Source organism: Micromesistius poutassou (assembly GCF_964030765.1).
Source record: "Micromesistius poutassou genome assembly, chromosome: 23".
Classification (NCBI taxonomy): domain Eukaryota; kingdom Metazoa; phylum Chordata; class Actinopteri; order Gadiformes; family Gadidae; genus Micromesistius; species Micromesistius poutassou.
In genome coordinates this window covers 4,764,330-4,789,774 of record NC_140293.1, presented here as the reverse complement: position 1 = coordinate 4,789,774, position 25,445 = coordinate 4,764,330, and the positions used below count along the sequence as shown (strand labels likewise).

The following is a 25,445-nucleotide window of genomic DNA, read 5'->3' as shown; positions in this document are numbered from 1 at the left end:
GTTCATGAACTCCAGGTGCTTCTTCTCCTCCTCCAGCTGGGCCACGCTCTGCTCGCTGCGCTGCAGCTTGTGCTGCGTGTTGGCCAGCTCGTCCCGCAGCCACTGGTTCTCCTGGCACAGCCGGCGCACCTGCGCCCGCAGCTTCTGCTTCTCCGACTCCACCGCGCTCAGGTGGCCCGACAGGGCGATGATCACCTGGTGAGGGGGGGGGGGGGGGGGGGGGGGGGGGGAGGAGAGAGGGGGGGGGAAGAGGGGGAGAGGGGAGAGAGGGAGGGGGAGAGGGGGAGGGGGAGAAGGGGAGAGAGGGAGGGGGAGAGGGGAGAGAGGGAGAGAGGGAGGGGGAGAAAGGGAGAGAGGGAGGGGGAGAAAGGGAGAGAGGGAGAGAGGGAGGGGGAGAGAGGGGGAGGGGGAGAGGGGGAGAGAGGGGTGATGAGGATGCAAGTTCTTCTCTGTTCTTTCAGCAGAGGAAGAATAGAGCTAGTCCAACATGAGATGTGAATAGAAACTGGCATAAAAAAAGAAAAGAAAAATCTAACAGAAAAACTAAAGATAGTTTTTACGTGATCAACAGAAAATGAAAGAAGTCATTGTGCTCAGTGGACATTGTGCACATTTTTAACATTAATATTAGTAAACGTTGTCAACAAACCCACAGATCATTTGATACTAGTTTCGGCGCTGTGATTATTATTAAGTTACTTGTGAAGTTACCCTCCTCTTAGACTACCAACCCATAAGTAGCTAATAATATAATCAGGTCAACTTATAATCTAAAAACAGCAACGAAAATAGTGCTGAATTATCTGTGTGTATTGTAGTTTGTAGACAAACTACAATCTTGTTAGTCGTTGCTACTGTACTCGCTTTGAATAAGCGACTATTCGGAACGCATTAGAAATCTTCTAAAGTAATAAAGAATGCATTCCCCTCACATGAACACAAGCTAGGCTACTGTAACTCTGCAAGTCAATGGAAACGTAAAGCAAATGCTAACCCAGCGTAATCCCCATCTGAACACACAAAAGCAAATTTAGAATCACTCGTCTGAATCCGGATAAGAAGGACCGAACGCCAATTTCCAGATACCTCGGCGTATCCCTTTAAGACCCGGCCAGGACAACAAAAACAATAACAAGCATTCCTGTCCCCGAATCCCAGGGAGGATTCAGAGCAGAACCCCGGGGGGGATAGCCGTGTGGGAACTGGGAGTTAGCGCTGACACACTTCCATGCACAAAGCGCTACTTTACACCGCTTACTCAACGCTCAAAACAAATCGACCCGTCCACTCACCTGAGCTTCCCCGAGGCCCAACTCGATGGCCTCCATGCTCTTGCGCAGCAGGCCCGACCGCTCCTGGGCCACGGGTGGCTGCGTGCAGTCCAGCAGGGAGTTGAGGAGCTGGGCATGCTCCCCGCGCAGCGTCTCCAGGCCCTGGATGACCGCCTTGGTGTTGAGGACGATCTCGTCCTGGCTCAGCCTCTCCAGGGCTTCGTCTCTCGGGTACACCATGGTCGACATATCCCTAAATGTACGCTTGACTGGGAATAAAAGGGGAGGCCGTTAGAAGAAAGCGAAATAGTGTAGATACACACAGTGTTTTCAAGCTGAACGTTTCATGTAAACTAGTTGTTTTGGTCCAACAGTGTCGACACTAGATTCTCAACTTGAACGAGTGCCAACTGATGGCGACATGCGCACATCGACTTCAGAAGGATCTTAGCATAATAATAATAATCAATGAAAGACAGCCGCTCTGCATACTACGTGATATTCCGTTAGAAGTGCTCAGTGACGCGCACCTGTCCTGCACGCACACACACACACACACACACGCACCATCCTTCTCTTCCTCCTCATTCAGCCACCCTCCTCTCCTCTCCACACCCCGCCCGTTCGCCCCCATCCATTCACTGCAATGCACCAACACGAACGTTTAAAGTCCCGACCTTAACAATGACATTTGGGGGTAAATCTTCATATTGATTTCAGAAAATGACCAATCAACAAAACACCAGGTATTATTTTAAAGTAGGTCAGCCCGACATAGGCGCCATCCCTGTTATTCAATCAGTCCGAGGCGAGGATCGATCAAAACCCAAGGTGACCGACAATACAGACCATCGCTCATTGTATCAATGAGGAGAGCTGGTTTTAAGACCGATTTAAAACGTTGATTAACCATCACTGTCAAAGCTATTAAGCCAAGTTTGGTCCAAATGGCTATCAGTGTTTGTAAACAGCACTCTACCTCTCGGGTCAGGCCCGTCCTAAACTCAAACGTATACCAAAAGACAAGCTGCATTTAGAAATACCCATGCATCTCTATGTAGACTGACTAAAAACAGTAGAAACAAACTCATACACAACTCCCACTAGACTCCTAGAGGATCCATCGTTGGTTCGGACTCCGGGTGAAGCCTCTCAGAGCTAGCAAGTGCGCCGGGAACAAGTGCGCCTGTTCCCTTCCTGGTCCCGAACAAAGCGCTCTTGTTGTGGTGACGCTCCGCAGCACCTTGCGCCCGCCCGACCACCACCATCCACGGAGCGATCATCTACCATATCCCTCATCGTCCCCCCACCCCGCAAGATGGATCGTAAAACACGTCATATATAAAAAGGCCAACATGTGCGGATTTAGCCGATGTCATCATTTGTTTACCTTTTCCTTAATGCCCGCGGCTATCCTAAACGTCGTTTCCCCAAATACACGTTTTCTCCCATGGTGAACCCAAATTCGACCTCACCGATAACTTAATTGATTGATTGCGATGAAAACACCATCGCCACGGTATCCTAGCCGGTTCACATCCAATAACCTGGAGCGTTCTTACCTCGGATCGCTTGGCACCAGATGAGAGGCGGTATATGGCTTCCGTTAGCAATCCACCGATAACGCCTTAAAAGACTCGCTTCCCTTCAGCTCTCTGCTACAGCGATGGTGCAACCCTTTTAAAGACCGGCCATGCTGAAATAGCTGTTGTTTTGAGACAAGCAACACGAGCTGTAATGTAAAGGTAGCCGCTTGACAGCCGAGACCCCGAAGATGGCTGTTGAGTGAATTTCTCCCAGAATCCACAGCCAAGCCGAGTCAGTTACGTCACCGTCGTCATCATCATCATCATCATCCTCAGCAGCAGCAGCCTCCAACCAAGAGGCGGTGTGGTGAGGCGGGAGGACGGGGAATAGGCAGCAAATGGTAGTGTAATGGTGACTGGTTGTAATGGTGACTGGCAGTTATGAGCCATATACAGTACATCCTACCGCTACTGATGATGCAGAGGCCGATTTGACAGGTCAGGATGTAGGCCCACTTAGATCTAGATTTACATTTCAATACTACTCTAGGCTATTGGAATCAGTTAAGACTATATCTCTGTGTGACCTCGTATTATAGTTAAATACTGTTTGGTCATTGAGCGTTCACGTCTATCCCAGGCGACTTAAAAGTGAATTCAGATACATGCCGTCTTCCTCAAGGAGGCCTGAAGGTAGGCCACCGGAAACAGGGGTCTGAACACACGACCTCTCGGCTGGGAACATCGTGACCCACAACAAAGCTTGAACACTTTAATATAAAAAAAAAAAAAAAAAAGCACTAGAAGAACTAAAAATGATGATCTTTGTTTTTTATTAAAAAACAAACAAAACAATTAATAATTCCACCTTTCATTCCACATGTTTGATTGACAACTTAATCATGAAAAAGCCGTACTACAAAACACATGAAGAAAACCAACTAGAATACAATATAACAATAACTATTCAGATATGTACAGGCATTACAGTTTATTATTATTATTACTTAGTCATTGAAGGCAAAATGCTGAAGACGGAGGAAAACAATGACATGTGCAAAATACTTTCCAATTCCACAAGCTTAGAATTGTTTAAATGCTGTGTGTGTGTGTGTGTGTGTGTGTGTGTGTGTGTGTGTGTGTGTGTGTGTGTGTGTGTGTGTGTGTGTGTGTGTGTGTGATAAGGAAGGGATAAAGAGGGATTTAAAAATATGTGGAGAGTGCTAAGCTTGTGGAATCCTGGGAGAAGACTTTGGAAGAAGGTGTATAAGAGTGTGTGTGTGTGTGTCACCATGTGAGCGTGTGAGCCACAAGGTGTCCGAGGACAGTGGAGAGTTAGAGAGAAAAGGCCACTGTTAAGATCAAATTCGGCTTGAACATACACTTCTAAACCTAAGCAACGAGTAGTACTACGGTCGTCGGAAAAGCGAGGCAACGACCGACGCCACGATTCATTTCACGAACACTGAGTCAACACAGTTCACACGGGTAGAGGTAAACGGCGCAGACGTCAACACACAGGAACTAACGTGAGATTTCCACACGCACACACACACGCAAACACACATACAGCCAGTGGCTCCGAAAGTTCGGAAATGAAAAAAAAAAAAAGCATTGTAAGTTTAAAAGAGAGACTCTGAATAATATGAATGGATGGGACAAAGGTGGGGAATGATCAGATCTCTCCTAACATTGACCCGGTGAACATGAGTTGCTGCAGGGGGTTGATTTTTCAATTATTCACCCCCTAAAAACGCACACAAATCATCAATACGGCACACACACAACCCTTAGTCATCATGGGTGACATAACATCACGTAGTAACTGGGCATGGTGAGGTGAATGAAACACATCTGCACATCCATCGGCTGTCTCCAGCCGGTTTGATTTGGAACCACATTGAACCACATTAGAATCACACCTTGACAATAATGAGGTTAACAACTAGCAGAGAGCATTTTGTTCCAGAGAAAGTAATGCTTACACCTATAACTACAGATATACCATCAATTAGTTTTAAAAACCCTACGTGGTGCAAGTCGTTTTTTTTTTTATGATGCTGAATGCATTATTCAATCTTCCCGACTGCACTGCACGGTGGTGCGCAGACCCCTCCCTCTACGTCGCTCACATGAGGGTAGAGTGATGCGTTCAAGTTCACAAATGGGTCGTAAACTTGAGAGACCACCCAGTTTTACCAAGAACATTGCAGGTACAGAGCATGCTCCTAGAACAATAAGAGAATGCTGCCGCTTTCTAAATAACTTATTTTATCAAGCAACATTGTTTACACCCATTTTAACTATAAAATGAAATTCAAATAGTCAAAAGAAATGCTTTCACCTATAGCCAAAAGAGGCTTTGAACATCCCAATATATAAGGACACGATGAAAAGAGAAACGGCCAAAGTAAAAACTGGGCAGACGTGTGGTATTTGAGTTAAAATAACTGTAACACTGTTACGTTGACATAAGAGGAAAATAAAAACGGTAAAAAAAAAAAAGAACAAACAAACCTGTAACAATCAAGGCAATTGCATTAATACTATTAAAATGTGTGTCCTTAATACCTACTCTGACGAGGAGTGTTGCTATGCAAATACACAAGCCAGAGCTATCCTAGTCTGGAAAGTTCTCGCTCTTTTTTTAAAACACCAACAACGATAATAATAATAATCATAACTCTCACACGAAAAAAGCAACTCCTATTTTTCCCCGAAGCCACATTTTCTAAAGATGAAGCTGTTGTCATTTGGGTTCAGTGTGATCAGGTTATTTGATTATTAAAGTTTCCTCAAGGTTTCAGTTGAACGTACAGCTCATTGGGGTTCAATGAATTGGCCCGGTGCCAGGCCAGAGTAAACATTGGTGCACCATTGTCGACGTCGCAGGCCTAATCTAATATAGACGACATTGTAATATTAACGACCACGTTGACACACTGGTAAAAATTGGCCCATGGTAAAAAAAAAGAAAGAATTTTTCTTATTTTGGATTTCAATTTACCGAACACACACACACACACACCCACGCATACACACACGCACACATGCATACACACACACACACACACAAATATCACCAGGTACTGTACACGCACTGATCACCATATAACAACCTACATTACGTATTGTGGATTTGGGTCAAAGCACGATAAATAAAAGCGCTCTTGAATGCATGTTCTTGTTTTTTCAGACAGGATGGATCCTATGAAATTACGCAATGGCGGATAGATTGCATCACTTGTACATTTTCACAGTTAAAACATGAAGATCAGATTATGACCCGAGACCACAACAATTCACTATTAAAAAGAGTTGATCTGGCTGTTGTAGCTCATTTGGGGAGGGGGAGGGAGGGCTGGCTGACCAATTACATTGTGCTTTATTATATGGGGGGGGGGGGGGGGTTGAGGGCATCCACAGATACACACAATCAAGGCAGTTCTCATTGGGGACCGGGACGGGGACGACAAGCTAGTAACAGAGTTAGCGTAGTTCTGTTTCAGTCGATTCTGGTCGAAATCAATGGTGAAACAGTTTTGGTCTTTGAACCAAACCCAAATTCCCTTGGGATTTTCTCAGGATTGGCTGCAGTTGGGTCGGGAGCTGACCCCCGGATTAGCTCAATTAAGCGCAACAAGAGAGAAGGGACTACATGCCGGTTGGTTATTGAGGAAGAAAAAAAAAAAAGTGCATAGAAAATAAGACAATGAAGTGCAACTTGGCACCAGAGTTCTTTCCAGTGTGCTAGTTTAAGAGGACACGCCCCCGACGCAGGGTTAAAGGGGAGGGGCTGGGGGAGGGGGGCGGTTCCCAAGGTGCAATATGCATGATCATAGAGACCCAGACGCCATAAGGCATCAGAAATGCGTTTTGCAACAACGGAAGCCCTTCAATTATAAAGCAAACCGATGGGCACAGCTGTATGAAAAAACGGTCTGACGTCGGCATCGCATGCTACTAGCCTTCATTTGGTAAACAGTTTTTTGTAAGCTAGCCATTGCATGCTAAAGCGGTAGCCCTGTTTCTCACATTGGTGTTGTTGTTTTTCTGGCACACGAGTGGCATAGACGGGACGTCTAAACATGCACGGTTTGAGTTTCGGTCTTGTGGTTCCAGGGCAGTTTTATAGATTTGAAACCATCAAGGTGCGGGGTCAACGGTTAGGTGATTTAGGGACATGGCGGTGACAGGGGAGGGTTTTAGAGTACACTAGTTTGTAGTCTTCATGCTTTTTTGGGGGTCGTCATGGATCAGTAGCTAATGAGCAGGTATAGAAGGAAAGCTGTGCCAATATGTAAGCCCCTAATGAACGCATACACACACACACATTCATTTGTCAATTAACATTCACGTGTACATGGATACATGGCCACACACGCACGCGCACACACACACACACGCACGCACGCACACATGTAATAAAGTGACTAGTAGTAGCAATGCACCCCCCCCCCCCCCAAAAAAGCACACTCCCTTTCTCTCCCTTCTGTGCATCTTGGAGAATAAATGAGCAAACAGTAGAAGAAACAAACACAAAAATACGACAACAAACCCAACGAGACCCGCGTCTGAATGACGTTGCATTGCTCAAGGGCCATGGCGGTGGTGAAAGGTAGGCTTCCGCATGCGCAGGCGCGGGTGAGGAAGAGGAAGAGGAGGTCATGAGGTCGAGTCGGGCTGGGTCCGGATCGAGGGGGGTGGGGGTGGGGGGGTCCGAGGTCGTCATGGATCGGACCCCTAGGAGGGGGGCTTGCTGTAGCCATAGAGTCCGACGGGGAGGTACTTGACGTGGGTGGGCCACTGCGCGGCCAGCTGGAAGAACTTGACGTCGTTCCACTCCACGCCGTCGATGGACACTGGGGGGGGAGGACAGAAAGAGACGTGCTTGATGAGTCTGAGCCACCGGGGTGCCCCCAAATATGGCCATATTTAGCGTCACATATACACAAATAGAAGCACTCCATCCGATACGGTAGTTATGGTTAAACCACACCTAGGAAAAGGTAGAGAAGAAGAAGAGTGGAAGAAAAAAAAAAACGGCGGCCGTGGTAGCGCGCGGGTCCGGGTTACCTTTCAGGATGGTCTGCTGCTGCTTGGCGGAGCAGATGAGCCGGCTGATGCCCTCGATGACCTGGCTCTTGGAGTCCAGGTCCTTCTCCTTGGGCTTCTTCCCCAGGAAGATGGTAGGCACTGCGGAACCCCACAGAGGGAGGACCGGTCAAACTTTACGCCTCTTTCACACGATAACAGTTACAGCGATGGCACTCAATGGGACGACAAATAATTGGATTTTGAATTTAAAAAAATATTCATGTCGATAGAAACTGAGAGAAAGCCAAACGCTATGGAGGATTCAATTACTCACATTTTTATTTCATCAGGAGATATTTGACCTCCCCTTTTATGAATCCATAAAAGTTTCTATAGACCCTTTAACAGAGGCCTAATCACAAAGGACAAAACCCTGTGCTACATAAAAGCAGCCGACCCATAACAAGTCTTCTGCACGACACCACGACAATGGTTGCCTTTCACGCTGCACGTCAGCACTTTCTCAACCCTATTTGATCGAAACAGCGCAGTTAAAATCTCATCATCGTCATCACCACCACCACGGACCTTTCTTGTTCTTCTCCTTGGTGACCACCGTCATGGCCATGGTGCTGACGTGCGCCGGCGTCTCCACGCTGCCCCCGCCGGGCAGCCGGCTGACCTGCAGCGCGCGGAAGGCGCTCTTCAGGGTGTTCTTGCAGCCCGTGTCGCGGCGCTCCCCCTCGCGCCGCTTCTCCGCCAGCGAGGCCAGCCAGTAGTCCACCTGCAGCCCGATGGCGTCCACGCCGTGGGACATGCTGGGGCTCCTGGGGGCGCAGGAAGCGGTGGGAGAGGGTGGCACGTGAACCGCGGCTCTGTTCGGAATGGTCCGCTCGTGCCTTATATGAACGCACAACTTAAATGGTTAATGGACTGCGTTTATACAGCGCTTTTATCCAAAGCGCTTTTACAACATTGCCTGACACTCACCCATTCATGCACACATTCACACAGGCGTCAGCCGTGCAAGGCGACAGCCAGCTCGTCGGGAGCAGTTAGGGTTGTAGGTGTCTTGCTCAGGGACACTCAGCTAGGAGGAGCCGGGGATCGAACCAGCAACCTTGCGGTTAAGTTAAGTTTAAGTTAAGTTAAGTTAAGTTATCCTTTATTGTCCCTTTTTGGGGGAAATTCTTTCTCTGCTTTTGACCCATCCGGGAGCCAGTGAACACCCGGAGCAGTGGGCAGCTGCAGTGCAGCGCCCGGGGAGCAGGTGGGGGTTTCAGGTGCCTTGCTCAAGGGCACCTCATCCGTGGATGAGGACATAGGAGATTGCTGCACAACCACTCCCCCGTCCATATTTTTGTCTACCGGTCGGGATTCGAACCGGCCACCCTCCGGTTACCGGTCCAACTCTTTAACCAGTAGGCCACGGATGCCCCCCCATGGTTACCAGCCAACCCGCTCTACCTCCTGAGCTCCTGCCTTAATACCCATAATGCAACACGAAAGAAGTGCAGAGCCGACTTATTTCCGCGCTAAATCCTGTGATGCACTCTCAGTGTAGCGGGCTGACAGCGAACATGTGCTGGCCTGCTCATGCGACGACACACACGTCACACAGATGGATGTCAGGCGTTTAATTAGCGTCTGAATTCCCCCTACACTCATCACGTAGTGAGCCAGTCCCAAAACATGCCTATGATTGTTGTGGGAGCCCAGAGGTTTGAACGCACGGCAGCTTCAGTTGTTGTACATGCAGCAGTTTGGCCAAATAAACATCATGAAATCAAGCTAATTAGGGACGCGTTCCATTTCTCTTCTGGTGCTGATGCACCAGTACAGACAAACCACCGGTACAAACAACATCCATCCCATGTTGCTACTCCAACACACCTTAACAAACTACACCTGTGCATTAAGGGCGTGGCATCAACGTATAACAACAAGCCCTTAACCACCAAGCAACAACATGTAATATATATAAATACATAAACGTCAATACAATATGTCTACAAACGCAAATAACTCACCCCTGCACTGTCAGGACCGACCCCATGGAGGGGGAGGAGGGGGGAGTCGCCGCCTCCTTGATCGCCCCAGAGGGGGAGGTGTTGGTGGGGGGGGAGGTGGAGGGGACGGCCAGGCTCACGGCCACGCCCTCCTCCGCATCGCCTGGACGGACACGGAGACGTTGGTCAGAAAACGCGTTCACACTCACAGTCACCGGTTTCATCTCAAACTCACAATGCAGTTAGTCTTTCTTTAAAGGTTTCTTTAAAGGTGACCTATTATACCACCAGGTGGGTGAAAATCTGCCTCTTCTGACATCACAAGTGGGCGTGGCCACCTAGATGTGTGCTGGATGGATCAGTCCACCGGCCCACCCAGTGGACTGCAGCAAACGTTGCTCATCGTATCGGCATACAGCTAGGTGGACACGCCCACTTGTGATGTCAGAAGAGGCACATTTTCAGAACGGCTTGTAACTTTAATCATCGCAAACACGCCTACCTATCGGAGAGGGACCGGACTCGATGAGGCCCACTTTCACCACCTGTGATCAAATGAAATAGAAGTGTTGTATTGTCAAGGGTCACCACAGAGCTATGGCTATTTTTACACAGAGATAAACACAGAGGCCGACGCACTTACCCCGATGAAAGGAATAAACTTCTGGTAGGAGTCCTCATCACGCCTGAGAGGGAAGTATCTAATTAGTATGTTATTGAATTTTTGTACACCACTGTTGCATTGCAGTCAACATTGTTTTTATGCCAATTAATGATTATGATAATTATCACAATTGATAATAATACTCAGAAACAACGCCTATAAGCACAACATATGGGCTATATTCCCATTCTGACAGATGGCAGGTGTCATTGACAGGTGTCATTTTTATGGTACACAAGAAGAGAACACGTGTGTGTTTGTGCTCGCATTGGTTCAAGCGCGGTTTCCTGTTTGTGCTGGCTTGCAACATTTCACACAGACAGAGCGCTTTATCTGGTACATGACATTCTGTGTGTGTGTGTGTGTGTGTGTGTGTGTGTGTGTCACTCACGTCCTGTGTTTGCAGGTGAGCATGGCCTCTGCGATGGGAAGCTGGTGAGTCACCGTGGCGCCACCCACGTACTGGGCAATCCTCCCCGCTACATCCAGCTGGTCTGCACACACACACACACACACACACACACACACACACACACACACACACACAGCACAGAGTCAACCCCCTCTCTCTCTCTCTTCATATATACTGCATGTCTCTCTATCCTACATCCAGCTGGTCTGCAGACCCACACACACACACACAGTCAACCCCCTCTCTCTCTCTCTTCATACATACTGCATGTCTCTCTATCCTCCCCGCTACATCCAGCTGGTCCACACACACACACACACCTCACCCACACCTCACCCGGTCTCTCTTCATTTATACTGTACGTCTCTTTATCCAGCTGGTCTGCAGACCCACACACACTGATATAATGATATAATGTTTAATCGTTATATTTGGGTTCACGTTGGCAGCCATTGTTGAAATAAATTCTGGCCGTTTACAGCTTGTAAACGGTTTGTACAGACGTATAAAAATTTTTTGCAAACGTATAAATTGCAAACATAAAAATGCTTGACATTTTAATTTTTTTTTTTGGAGTGTGAATTAAAATAAGAAATCATGTGACGACTTGGTTACTTCCGGTACTTTCCCCGGATTTGCGCACACGGTCCCCGCTGATGTATTAAAGCAGCGGACCCATAATCAGTGATGCGAGCGACCCCTGTGTGTGTCCTATGATGACCCCTCTCTCTGGAGAGGGGGGGGTCCCAGGGCGGGGCGTCTCTCTGGGGTACCTGAGGGCGGCGGGGGCTCCGAGCGGTTGAACATCTCCCGCCACGCCGTGTCCAGGAAGGCCGAGTTGTAGCGGTTGTCGAGGGCGCCCAGGTGCTTGGCGACGGGGTGGGAACCTGTTGATGAGGCGGGGGGAGGGGGAGACACCGTGAGAGAGATCAAGGGAGGGAGGGAGGGAGGGAGGGAGAGAGGCAGGGAGACACAGACAGACAGACAGACAGAGAGAAGGAACAAAAAAAAAAAAGGTTGAAAGGGAGATAAAAGGAAGAAAGAAAATGAACGAAGATAAAAAAGGAAATGAGACAAAATAAAAAAGGAGGAATGAAGGACGGAAAAGAAAAAGACAACAGAGACGAAGGGCCTCTCTTACCCAGCGGCACCACCAGGAACTTCATGTGGCTCAGCCAATCGGACGTCTTGTTGGCCAGCTGGGTGACAAAGAACTGCAGGATGGCGCCCAGGTAGCTCTGGCTGCCCACCGCCGCCACCTTCACCGCCCGGGGCATGGACGAGTTACAGTTACAACTGTAGGGGAGAGAGAGAGAGGGGAGAGGGAGGAGAGGGTAGGGGGGAGGAGAGGGTGGGGGGAGAGGATGGAGGAGAGTAGAAAGAAAGGAAAGGGGAGGCAAGAAAGAGATGTCAAAACATTTGGATTGAAACCGGATGGAGGAGTGGCACTGATTGGTGGAGAATTAACGACGAGAGAGAGAGAGAGAGAGAGAGAGAGAGAGAGAGAGAGAGAGAGAGAGAGAGAGAGAGAGAGAGAGAGAGAGAGAGAGAGAGAGAGAGAGAGAGAGAGAGAGAGAGAGAGAGAGAGAGAGAGAGAGAGACTCACAACTTCTGGATGCGCGTGAGCAGCGCAGAGAGGACCGCCTGGATCTCTGCCGCCGAACACGTGCACACCACCGGCTGCCTGCCGATCTGCAGCTGCTCTGCCACGTACTACACACACACACACACACACACACACACACACACACACACACACACACACACACACACACACACACACACACCTCACAGTCAGGCGGCTGACTTCTAATTTGATGAAGAACGTATGAACCCAAGTGTTTCTAATGAAGCCATTAAAGTGTGGTGGAACACGAGTCGAGTTGATTTCCCCCGGGACGGCCCCCGTCTGAACAACCTCACACAACACGCTGGAGGGTTGTCAGATAAAAGCCACCGAAGAGCAGTGTTTCCAGATTAGGCCCGATTTCCCTCCCCAAATCTGGCAACCCCTCCCCCGATTTTCATTGTTTACTGCAGCCAAGGTTGCCAGATTTGGGGCGGGAAAACTGGCCCAATCTGGCAACACTGCTGAAGAGTGAAGGGGAACAGACGCACACACACACACACACGGTGAGGAGTCTGATTTCTTCTTGATGTAAGTAATAAAGCTACTTGAGCCGACACTCACAGACACACACACACAATACCTGTCCCTGCCAGTCCGTCCCGTTGACCAGGATCAGTGTCTCTGGGAGAGCCGAGTCTGAAGACAGGATCTGGTTCAGCTGGTCGTACACCGCCTTCCTCAGAACCTACACACACACACACACACACACACACACACACACACACACACACACACACACACACACACACACACACACACACACACACACACACACACACCACACACACACACACACCCTTTAATGTACCAGTTAGACTACTAGCCATCCCCCGGTAAATACACAATACATTTGACAGGGCCTACTGAGGGTCTACTGAGGGCCTACTGAGGGCCTACTGAGGGTCTACTGAGGGTCTACTGAGGGTCTACTGAGGGGGCCTACTGAGGGTCTACTGAGGGTCTACTGAGGGGGCCTACTGAGGGTCTACTGAGGGTCTACTGAGGGTCTACTGAGGGGGCCTACTGAGGGTCTACTGAGGGTCTACTGAGGGGGCCTACTGAGGGTCTACTGAGGGTCTACTGAGGGTCTACTGAGGGGGCCTACTGAGGGTCTACTGAGGGCCTACTGAGGGTCTACTGAGGGTCTACTGAGGGGGCCTACTGAGGGTCTACTGAGGGCCTACTGAGGGTCTACTGAGGGCCTACTGAGGGCCTACTGAGGGGCCCCTTACCGGCGCGGTCTGCCCCAGCTCGGGGGACCTCTCCGAGTCTGTGCTGTTGGTCCTCTCGCTGAGCGGCTTGGACAGCTGCCTCTCCTTCATGGGCGTGGCCCCGCGCTTCTGCCTGGGGGTGTGGCTTCCCTCCAGCCTGGGACGAGGGAGGCGGAGTCAGTGGACCATCAATGGTGTTTAGTCCTCGTTTGTTTTTTTGTTTTTTTGTCGCTTTGGGTGGGGGGGGGGTGACAGTTGGTTACCTTGGGGACGGCATGGGCTGGTTCTCGTTCTTGCTGCTCTTCATGGGCGTGCGGGGTTTCTCGGCCACTGACACCGTGATGGAGGGGCCCGCCTCCGCCACCATTTCCTGGTCGTTCAGCTCCTGTGAACGCGCGTGCACACACACACGGACACACACACACACACACAAACACATTTCTTCTGTGTCGATATCAAATTGCACAGGGATTATACTGCGGTTATATCATTTTTTTATGTGTATGTATAGTAATAACACGTTCATTCAGATCACACAAAATCCAGTTCAATTAAGCTTTATGAAATAATTTTCTATACGCATTGTCACACACACACACACACACACACACACACACACACACACACACACACACACACACACACACAGACAGGGGGGGGTACCAGTGTGTTGCTCTCGCCCTGGGCCTCGTCCAGGTTGCGGCTGCGGGAGGGCTTCAGCTTCTCCATGGGCGGCGGCTCCCCCTGCTGGAGGAACGGGCCGTCAATCACCCCGTAACCATAACGACCCTGGGGCCATTAGCCCCAGCCGCTGTCAGGAGACAACGGCTCCCCGGCCCGGAGGGATCGCGCTCTATTGTGTTTTACACAGAGCGCAATTCATGTGTTTTTTTATATACTTTTGTTATTAAATCACTCAGTAACTGTAACACAGTAACGCTCAGAATAGGATTTTAAGGTTGTGATAGGAAGAAAATAAGATGAATTCCCCCCTAGGGTGAAGATGGACCCCCCAGGGTGAAGATGGACCCCCCCCCCCAGGGTGAAGATGGACCCCCCAGGGTGAAGATGGACCCCCCCCCAGGGTGAAGATGGACCCCCCAGGGTGAAGATGGACCCCCCCCCAGGGTGAAGATGGACCCCCCAGGGTGAGGGTGAGTGAGGGTGCGACAGACTCCACACGGCTATAGCGGTTTTACGTTGACTGCACAGAAATCACGTCGCTGCCATGGAATCTCGGTCCGTTTTTTAAAAGTGAAAACGCACTTTCCCCCCGCTCCCTGGGCTTATGATCATTACTCATTCTTCACATCAGTGATCCCATTCCCCTTAGGTTCTCAGGGGCAGGTGTTATGTAAACTCGGGTTGTGGCGGGTCACGTTTTCTTCCTAAAAATATAACACTTATTTCATGTCTGAAAACTCCCACGGCAGAGCATCAAAGAGGCAGAGCTGCAGTCACACGGCCGCGGTTGGGGGTTTGAAACCCACAAGCTTTATGCATAACAGTGAGACAACAAGTTGATTCCCACATAAAATGACTCATCTTATAAAGTCCATGCCATGCATACTCAGTACACAGTATTAAAACATCCACCAAATGGCACGCACGCACGCACACACACACACACACACACACACACACACACACACACACACACACACACACACACACACACACACACACACACACACACACACACACACACACACACACACACACACACACACACCTCTTTATTCAACTATATATTTTACAATCACACTTTCTCCCATGTCCCACACCCTACCCCCAAGTTAGTTTTTATGTTCTGATCCGTCTGTCTGGGTTAGATGTGTGTCTGTGTGTGTGTACAGGCATGTGTGTGGTTGTATGTGTGTGTGCAGGCATGTGTGTGTGTGTGTGCCTGTGTATGCGTGCATGTGTGTGTGTGCATGTGCCAAGTGTGGTTGTATATGTGCGTGTGTGTGTGTGTGTGTGTGTGTGTGTGTGTGTGTGTGTGTGTGTGTGTGTGTGTGTGTGTGTGTGTGTGTGTGTGTGTGTGTGTGTGTGTGTGTGCGCGTGTGTGTGTGTGCGTGGGGTACCGGGCTGAAGGTGCCGTCCCGCCCCAGGCTGCCCTTGCTGTTGAGGCTTCCGATCTCCGTCTGGGAGCTGGACTGGGACATCCCCTCGAAGAACGGCCTGGAAGCAAGATGGGCGTTAAAGAGGGATCATTCAACCGCTCCTCACACCGCAACGCTGGTGGACCGGAGCGCTGAAACAGCTCGGACCAGTTGGAGAATACAGATGGAGAATTATTTTTTTTAGTAATAAAGTAGAGAGTTTATTCTGATGATAGTCAGAATATATTCTGATTATTACAATGGAGAGTTCATTAATTGTGTGTATTTTTAATGATTTCAAATGATACGTCTTCAGGTGGTAGCAGTGACTCATATTGTCCAGCAGAGGGCAGACTAACTTTAGACGTTTTACCCTAAGAAAGCAAATAGAGCAGGTCAAGAGTCTTCAATATTAAAATAGCCTTTTGAATACTGTGCGTATTACTTTCGATGTGTGAGTGTGTGTGTGTGTGTGTATGTGTGCTTAGGTGTGTCTCCACCCACCTGCACATGCAGGGTGTTGGCAGATGGGCGGTGAATGTGTGCGTGCGTGTGCATGTGTGTGGGACTGAGTACTGGCCTTTCAGTTGTCCTATATTATAACGTGAAATGCGGCTGGTCTTGCTGTGCGATTTATCCCTTGCCGTGTTCGTACAGAACCTGAGTGGATTCTGCTTTTAAAAGGCCCCTGTATTTTTAAACCTCATCTCCAATGTCATAGTGTTTCTGGAAAACTAAAGGGAGTACTGAAACCTAAAAATCAATAGTGAGCAAAACTCTTGTTGGCCTAACTCAGCAAAGAGTCGATGTTAGCGTACCTTAGCTTGGTGTTTGGGCTAGCGTACCTTAGCTTGGGGTTTGGGCTAGCGTACCTTAGCTTGGGTTTTGGGCTAGCGTACCTTAGCTTGGGGTTTGGGCTAGCGTACCTTAGCTTGGGGTTTGGGCTAGCGTACCTTAGCATAGGGTTTGGATTAGCGTACCGCAGCTTTGGATTAGCGTACCTTGAAGAGTCATGTGCAGGGAAATAGTTTTGTATTAAATCACATCGTGTGCTCATAGAAAGAAGATAAAGGATAGTCTTGGCTCCTCACTGCCAAGTGCTAAGAAAAATCTGGTGGTGGTGTGAAGGGGTGCGACGCGCAGTGAGCGACTGGTTCGTGAGGGGGGAACCGACACAGGCCCCCTGACACAGAGCAGCATGGGGCCGCTCCATCAGCTGTCAAGATGTCATCGTGCACGGGGTTGTGAATCAGAATGCTTTCAGAGCACCGGCGTGTCACATGCTGCATTCCCCTTGTGATGCCCCGTAAGTATTCCGGTATGGCTGGCACGTTGGCTTTTGTTCTAAGCCGCACGACATGAACATAGACTACGAGACTACGTCGATTTGCTTCGTACTTCGTCCCCACATGTTAATTACGGGGGTGCCAACCAGATGATCTTCCGTTTGGGTTTGGTTAGCATACCATAAGTTTGGGTCTGGGTTAGTGAACCTCATCTCGAGGTTTGGAGAAACATGCCTAGCTTGCATTTGGGTTTGTGTCTTGAATTGGTCTCAATGTACCTAAGCATGGGGTAGCGTACCGTAGCTTTGTGTAAGAGTACCTCAGTTTGGGTTTCGGGTTAGCGTACCCTAGCTTGTGTTAGCATACCCTAGCTTGGGTTTTGGGTGAGCGTACCTTAGCTTGGGTTTTGGGTTAGCGTACCTTAGCTTGGGTTTTGGGTGAGCGTACCTTAGCTTGGGTTTTGGGTTAGCGTACCTTAGCTTGGGTTTTGGGTGAGCGTACCTTAGCTTGGGTTTTGGGTTAGCGTACCTTAGCTTGGGTTTTGGGTGAGCGTACCTTAGCTTGGGTTTTGGGTTAGCGTACCTTAGCTTGGGTTTTGGGTGAGCGTACCTTAGCTTGGGTTTTGGGTTAGCGTACCTTAGCTTGGGTTTTGGGTGAGTGTACCTTAGCTTGGGTTTTGGGTTAGCGTACCTTAGATTACGCAAGCACACCTTAGCTTTGGGTTAGCATGCCTTAGCTTGGGATTTTGGTTTGCATACCCTAGCTTGCGTAAGCATACCTTAGCTTTGGGTTAGCGTACCTTAGCTTGCATTAGCATGCCTTAGGTTGGGATTTTGGTTTGCGTACCCTAACTTTGCGTTAGCATACCTTAGCTTTGGGTTAGCGTACCTTAGCTTGGGCTTGGGCGTGCTGAGGATGCTGTCGGTCTCGTCCATCTCCGGCCCGCTGTCACTGGGGTTGTACATCTCCAGGCTGTCGTAGAGCTCGTCCAGGTCCTCCTCCACCTCCTGGATCTGCTCCCGGGACACATGCTCCAGGCCAAAGCCCACCTACGCACCGGCCGGGGGGGGGGGGGGGGAGGAGGGGTGTCGGAGAGTGCAGGATCAGGGTCAGTTTAAATCCCAACGGTAGCAGGGGCGCAACGCTGCAAATCTGTGGCTAACTCCTGTAGCACAACTGTTAGTCACTGCAGTAGCTGTAGTGTAGTAGTAGGTAGGCTGGTAGTCGCAGTAGTAGTAAATGCTCTGTGGGTCAATGATAATAACATAATGACAACAGAAAACCCGGCATCCAAGTGGAAATAGGAGAAGTACTTTGTTTGTTTCCCACGGAAGTCATTTTCTTAATTAGCCGTGTGTGTCTGTGTGATTGTGTGTGTGTCTGTATGTGTGTCTGTGTGATCGTGTGTGTGTGCGCTTGTGTGCGTTTGTCAGCAGCATTAACAGCAACGATGAGGAATCAACACAGATTGGGTTTGTCAGAAGAAGCCATCGGCGCAGAGAGGCACGCACTCCCGGTGAATAAATAGAGCAAAGCGTATCGTAACGCCACCAAGCTTTTCAGAGGCACTCCTCCACAATTTGAGCCTTCGTTCATTTTGGCACGAAATGCAGCGGATTAAAAATAGCAACCATAACAATATGAGAGGGCGGCTGGCCTCTGTCCACCGGGCTGCACAGGACGCACACTTGTTGTGTGGGCCACGCGGCGCTGGCACCTACACGCCGTCACCCGCACATGCACTTGTTTTGTTTTTTTAGAGCCCACCCATACAGTGTCAAAAGTTGACAAGTTGACTTTGTCACCTCTCTCGCCCACACCTCTGTGAGAACACGAGAGAGAGCGAGAGAGTGAGAAGGTGGGAAGAGAGATGGGACATATGAAAGAAGGGTGTGAAAGCAATACATTGGGGGGGAGAGAGAGAGAGAGAGAGAGAGAGAGAGAGAGAGAGAGAGAGAGAGAGAGAGAGAGAGAGAGAGAGAGAGAGAGAGAAATTAGGGGAGGGGGAGAGCGGGGAGTAAAACAGAGATGGAGAGTAAGAGAGTAAGTGAACGAGAGCAAGAGAGAGCGAGCGAACGAGAAAGAGAGAGAGACATACAGAGGGTGAACGCAAGAGCGAACAAGAGAGCGAGAGAGCGAGACATAGAGACAGAGGAAGAGAGTAGGGCTGTACAGTATGGACTAAAATTAATATCACGGTATGATAATTTTATATTCTAATTTCGGTATAAATGCTTCTGAAGGGGTAAAATACTGGTTAGGCAGCTATTTTAGTATTTTAAGAACATTTATTGAGCAAAACTGCAATAGAAAAAAATGCTAAATCTTTTCTTTTAAGTTACTTCCAGTATGGATAGTATGGATTTCTTTCTCCACTTGGTCGCGGACCTTGCCGTATAGTTTTGGCATCTCAATTTGGCTGAAGTGTGTGCGGGCAGGTAACGCGTACCTGGGATTGAGTGTTTTGATCATCTCTTTAAAGCCCTTTCTATCGACATTTTGAAAGGGAACCATGTCCTTACACAGGTAAACAGTGACAGTGTTTGTTATCTCTTTCCACCGCTGGCTTTTTTGTCGTAAGGACTGGCTTTGGAAAATGCCTGCGGAAGCGATGTCTGAGATGCAGAGACAGCTTCACGCTACCGGCGTCTGTCTCGTACGGTGAATGAGAGCTTGTGAAGGGACTATTGCGCAGGTTGCGCGCCTGCGTGCTTGCGCAATAGCATACTGCCTGAGAAGGCAGCATCGCTGTCAAATCGGTCCCTGGGAAAAGTAATGTTACGCCGAATTGAAAAAGGAACTACGTTTCATTACCATATTTTCAGTAGTTTAGTAGTAACACATGAAAAATAAGTTACATTACTGTATTTACGTTACTTACGGTCACACCGGTCTCACGGTATGGTCAAAATCCATACCGTAGTGCAAATTCACACCAGTGTACTTTCTATACCGTTTATACCGTACACCCCTAGAAGAGAGGCCTACCTCATCAGTCACTTTGAACCTCTTCAGTAGGGCAACAAACTTCTGCTTGATGTTGGGTTGCTGGAAAGAGAATCACACACACACAAACACACACACACAAACACACAGGTCAATGGAGCGGAGACCGAGAGTGTGAGTCTATGTGCAACTATGAGGGCGGCGGAGTTATGCCAAAAAAAAAAACAAAGGTGTGAATGGGGCCGGGAGGGAATGGTGACAATGAAGAGCAGCGGGCCTTAATATAACTTACATGACAACGCCAATTTGCCATGGCAGAGTGTGTGTGTGTTATTGCAAAAAGAGCGAGAGCGAGAGAGAGAGAGAGAGTTCAGTTCTGCACATTGAGTGACCTACTAAAAGTGTGTGCGCGTGTTTCATGGTGGTGTGTCTGGGTGAGTGTGCACGTGTTGACCAAGGGAGGGTCCCATTAATAACCGGCCGAGGCAATTCCTGCAGCTGTGCACACACACACACACAACCACACTTGTGATATACCACCCATGTCCAATTTGGAAGTTGCGAATTTACTACAATTTACTGGTCTCCACTAGTGTGTACTTATCTCTACCCCTGGAAGGGGAGGGGGGTGGGGGGAGAAAGAGATAGAGAGAGAAAGCGAGCAAGAGAGAGAGAAAGAGTGAGTGTGTGTGTGTGCTTAGTCGTCTCCGTTTTAATACCAGGGGGAAATGGGCCCAAATTCTAAACATCCAGACTCACAGCCAGACCTTGGGGGAAAAACTAATGGAGAGAGAGAGATGGGAAGATGAAAAGGATAGACAGTGATGGATGGACAGAGAGATGGAGGAAAGAGATGAACTAACGCATGGAGGAAGGGGTCGAAGGCAGGAGGGATGGGAAGAGGAAAAGGATGGATGGATAGAGGGATGGATAAGATGGAGGGAGGGAGGAAGGGACAGAATGACGGAGGGATGGAGAGAGAGAGGGATAGAGGGAGGGACAGAATGATGGAGGGATGGATACGATGGATGGAGGGAGGGATGGACAGAATGATGGAGGGATTGAGAGAGAGGGACAGAATGATGGAGGGATGGAGAGAGCTACGAGGGAGAGGATCTCTTACCCGGGCGATGGCCGTGTTGGAGGGGGGCTTCCGACGCAGCTTCTTCTTCCTCACCTCATCCTCTTCGTCAAACAGATACTGAGAGAGAGATCGAGCGAGCGAGCGAGAGCAACGGGGGGAGAGAGAGGCAGACGGAGAGAGAGAGATGTTTCGGTATGTTTTCGTAATACGTCTATTAAGGCTTAATGCCAGTCTGGAGACGAGCGGCTTGCTCCTTCCTCTGTTCCTCTGCTCAAACACGACACACACACACACACACACACACACACACACACCTGCCCATGAACGGGGTCATCGCTGCCCTCTTGTTCCGAAGAGTAGCTCTCCTCCTCTTCCTCCGAGTAATTGTCAATGTCTGGGGAACGGTCTGGAGAGAGAGAGAGACAGAGAGAGAGAGAGAGAGAGAGGAAAGGGGAAAAGAGAGAGAGTTAGCTACTACATACTATTGCATATCTTATCCGTATCCAGAGCTACACACAGTCATCAAGGCCTGGGTGGGCAATTTAGAGAAACCAGCCAGAGTCAGCTTGATTCTGAAAGTATCCAACTGCAAAATGTCCACCCTTCCCCTGAGTCCCTCCCCTTTACGGGCCCCCTCTCCTCACCGGACATCTTGGCCTTGGGCCCCTCCTGGTTGATGGGCTGGCTGGACAGGGAGTACACCCGGACCTCGGCCACGGGCACCGAGGTGTCCTTCAGCTGGCTGTGCAGCCCCAGCACCTGGGCGCCCTCACTGGGGTGCTGCATCACCTGCAGGGAGCACACAGCGACAGGGGGCTGAGTGATGGACGGCCGAGGGGGCGAATGGGGGGGGGGGCTTTGACGGTCCTGCATCAGAGATTCTGAGTGGGAGTAAATCTGCAAAAAGTTGCTCATTCTGTATCATTGGTTTTTTTCTAGTGACAGTTTCGTACAAGAGAGCCCTGGAGGGACAGTTTACGCCGGCCAATCTGTGGCCACTTGAGCTGTGATAGGGTGGACGGGTCTTGACACGAGTTGAGTGGGCGGTGCGAGAAGATCAACGGACCAATGGGCCGGCTGCAGCCACAAAATCCGAAATGCAAACGGAAGAGAGGGCGCGGAACCGATAAATCGGTAGATCGCGTCGTACGAGTGAACGTATGCGCAAACCTCCTCGACTGGTCCGTCTTAAATGAGCCGGTGAAGCGTGGCGGAGATGAATGACGGGGCGGGAGGTGAAAAGAGGGACCGGCGGGGCCCCTCCCTGTTACATACCTCCACGTGCAGACACCACCTCACACTGACGTAGGACAGCTCAGTGTAAGGGCATGTCGGCCATGTTGGAAAAAAAATCGATGAATGTCAATGACTTTGAGGGAGTGAGGGGGAGTGAGGGAGGGTGAAAGGGGGGGGGGGGGGAGAGTGTGAGAGTGATGGAGAGAGCGAGAGGGGAATGAGAAAACTAAATTGGTGTCTGAAGAGGCACAAGATGGAGGGCCAGAGTGGGATGCTAATGGGAAAAAAAACAAGAAAAGCAAAAGATGAATAGAAAAGGCCAGGATTGAAAACACAGATGGGGGGGAATGAGAACATTGTGTGTGCACGCGTGCATGTGTGAATTGGAATTATCCAGCCCTTCAGAACTCTGGCGCCCGCGCCCCACAAGTGACACCTGAGTCACCACAAATACATAAGATCTATGCGTGTACGTGTGCGTTTATACGTGCGTCTGTAAGACAGCATGTGAGTGTTTCACCTTTACGCAGCTTTGACCTCAAACCAGTCCATAGGGTTGTGTGTATTAGGTTTCCTCACATGCATTTGTTGGACGTTGGGAGTTTTGTAATATCCGTGTCTGCGTTTTGTGCGTGCGTGTGCAATGCACATGTCGCCTGTATGTGCGAGTGCATCTATGCATGTTTATGGACGTGCATTGGCCTCAGCATGCTGGTCACACCTCTCTCTCTCCCCCTCTCCCCCCACCCTTCTCCCACCGTCTCTCTTCCTCCTCCCTCTCAGTCTCCCTTTCCACCCATTTCTCCCTCCCTCCCTCCCTCCCTCCCTCCACCTTCCCTCTTTAATGAAGTCTGCGTAGCATAGTGTTACCCAGACGAGCCTGGACAAGGCGTTGTGCCCATGGAGAGAGAGAGAGACAACACTCGCTCCTCTGCCACGGCCGTACGTTCACGTCAGCGTGCTGCATGCTGCTTCTGCTGTTGTTGTTTATGTTGCTGTCGAGTTGGAAGTGAGTCAGCTCATTTATTGTTTTGTGAGGACCCTTTTTCCCCACCGCCTATATGGACTATAACGTTTGTGTGTGTGCGCGTGCACACACACGCACACACACACACACACACACGTCTTCATTTTCAACACCTCAAGGACAACTAGACAAGACTAGACAGACTTTATTGACCTATAAATAAATCTTGTTTTTATTTCATCACCCCGTCACAGTCATGTGTGAACACCCCCTTTTCCCCAGGGGGGTTGTCATCTTCACTAGTTGACTTTACTACCTGAGCCTCTGGTACACAAAGGAAGACCGCGTGGCCACTCTGCTTAAAGGTGACATATCATACCACCAGGCGTGAGTGTGATTAGCCAATAGAAGTCGCTTTGAAAATCTGCCTCTTTTGACGTCACAGGTGGGCGTGTCCACCTAGATGAGCAACCTTTGTTTGCTACGGTCCACTGGGTAGGCTGGTAGACTGATCTATCCAGCACACATCTAGGTGGACACGCCCACTTGTGATGTTAGAAGACTTTTCAAAACGGCTTGTAGCGGCTAATCCCACTCACACCTGGAGGTGTAATATGTCACCTTTAATGAGTGACATATGTGCTTGTCCCGTGTTTGGTCGCCTCTACGAAATGGGTCAATTTGTGTACTTCTGTTGTTCTCGCTCTTAACACAAAGAGCTCTTCAGTCGTGTCCGACAGAAAGTTGGCAACCCGCTCCGCTCCTGGCCCCAGCGTCCAACGCCAGGTCTTCCTATCTGCCCGGGGGGTGTGGTCACATTACGTTTATCTCGTCTTCTGGAACCAACCCCGACCGCTCTCTCGTGTGAGTGGTGCCGTTGACATAACAGATCGCGACGCCTCTGGTTGGTTTCCCCCCCCGGCTCGTAACTACCTCACGGGGAGAGAGAGAAGCCGTCGATCCAGTTCACGCGTGCAGACACATCACAACGTCGAGCGAGGCGGGCGTCTTCAAGATAGCGCCCCCCCCCACCCCCCGCCGCTATTGGTTGACTAAATAAGCACTGCATCAAAACTGTTTTGTACTCGCGGCGCTGACAGAGGACTTGCTTGAAGTTTGATTTGAACTGAAGTCTGCTCATTCAAGCCAGCTCTAAAGCATCCCATCTCGCTCTCTCTCTCTTTCCCCGTCTCCTTCTCCCTCTGTGTGTTTCGCTCCAATTTATTGTTGTTACTTTGTTTACCTCCCCGCTTTGTGAAATTGTCCAATTTAATAAAAGCTAAAATACACACACACACACACACACACACACACACACACACACACACACACACACACACACACACACACACACACACACACACACACACACACACACACACACACACACGGCAGGGGGGGTACCTCGGCCATGTTGATGAGCCCCAGTGCCAGGGTTTTGTACCCCAGGATGGTGCGGTTTTTGTAGCGTTTCCGTCTCTGCAGCATGATCTGCAGTTTGTTGGCGTCCCTCTTCAGGAAGTGGGGGTACTGGAGGGGGGGGAGGGAGGGGGGGGGTAAAGGGACAATCACCATTACACAGGAAGTTATGATGACCCAGATACAGCTGGGGAGGAGCACATGTCGTATTTGTTCAGGCTCATTATTATTATTTTTTTACATGCTAGACTGGCATTGAGAACACCCGATGGAAAGAATAAACATTAAACTTGCATAAGACAGAGTCTGGGCGGGCGGGCGGGTGCGGGCACGCACACACGCACGCACGCACACGCACACACACACACACACACTACATAGTGTTAAACACATGACCATCTATATCCGGGTTGGGCTCCTCTAATTGGTGATCTAATTGACTGCTGCATAACACATTCATAACCCTTGACAGATTCCCTCTCGACACAGCATGGCCCAACATGGGCCGGTAATGGGTTCACCGACTATAAATACAACCACTCAATTAAAAAAAAAACATTGGATTAAGTGACATATCATTTTATTCTACGTTTCCTCTATTTAAATGTTTTTGGCCGTTGACTAACGCAGGTCACAGGTCACCGT

The 25,445-nt window shown here is 49.6% G+C and overlaps 2 protein-coding genes across 2 annotated transcripts in view; both read right to left on the bottom strand.

Annotated features, from left to right (window-relative positions):
- klc2 (kinesin light chain 2) overlaps positions 1-2,917 on the bottom strand; it is a 9,267-nt gene extending 6,350 nt beyond the window's left edge. Inside the window, 3 exon segments of the mRNA XM_084487511.1 lie at positions 1-195; positions 1,293-1,540; positions 2,834-2,917. Of these exon segments, the coding sequence (XP_084343637.1) occupies positions 1-195; positions 1,293-1,520 (423 nt within the window). The 5' untranslated portion in view covers positions 1,521-1,540; positions 2,834-2,917.
- A 694-nt stretch (positions 2,918-3,611) lies between these two features.
- The window catches only part of pacs1b (phosphofurin acidic cluster sorting protein 1b), a gene marked incomplete at its 5' end in the record, with an annotated part of 22,781 nt that continues 947 nt past the window's right edge, over positions 3,612-25,445 (bottom strand). The window contains 21 exons of the mRNA XM_084487510.1: positions 3,612-7,659; positions 7,874-7,993; positions 8,423-8,661; positions 9,865-10,006; positions 10,346-10,388; positions 10,487-10,529; positions 10,899-11,001; positions 11,693-11,806; positions 12,061-12,215; positions 12,526-12,632; positions 13,130-13,234; positions 13,782-13,917; positions 14,024-14,145; positions 14,424-14,507; positions 15,845-15,941; positions 18,037-18,197; positions 20,137-20,196; positions 21,218-21,295; positions 21,493-21,584; positions 21,823-21,967; positions 24,786-24,911. Of these exons, the coding sequence (XP_084343636.1) occupies positions 7,541-7,659; positions 7,874-7,993; positions 8,423-8,661; positions 9,865-10,006; positions 10,346-10,388; positions 10,487-10,529; positions 10,899-11,001; positions 11,693-11,806; positions 12,061-12,215; positions 12,526-12,632; positions 13,130-13,234; positions 13,782-13,917; positions 14,024-14,145; positions 14,424-14,507; positions 15,845-15,941; positions 18,037-18,197; positions 20,137-20,196; positions 21,218-21,295; positions 21,493-21,584; positions 21,823-21,967; positions 24,786-24,911 (2,391 nt within the window). The 3' untranslated portion in view covers positions 3,612-7,540. The remainder of the gene's footprint in view (positions 7,660-7,873; positions 7,994-8,422; positions 8,662-9,864; positions 10,007-10,345; positions 10,389-10,486; positions 10,530-10,898; positions 11,002-11,692; positions 11,807-12,060; positions 12,216-12,525; positions 12,633-13,129; positions 13,235-13,781; positions 13,918-14,023; positions 14,146-14,423; positions 14,508-15,844; positions 15,942-18,036; positions 18,198-20,136; positions 20,197-21,217; positions 21,296-21,492; positions 21,585-21,822; positions 21,968-24,785; positions 24,912-25,445) is intronic.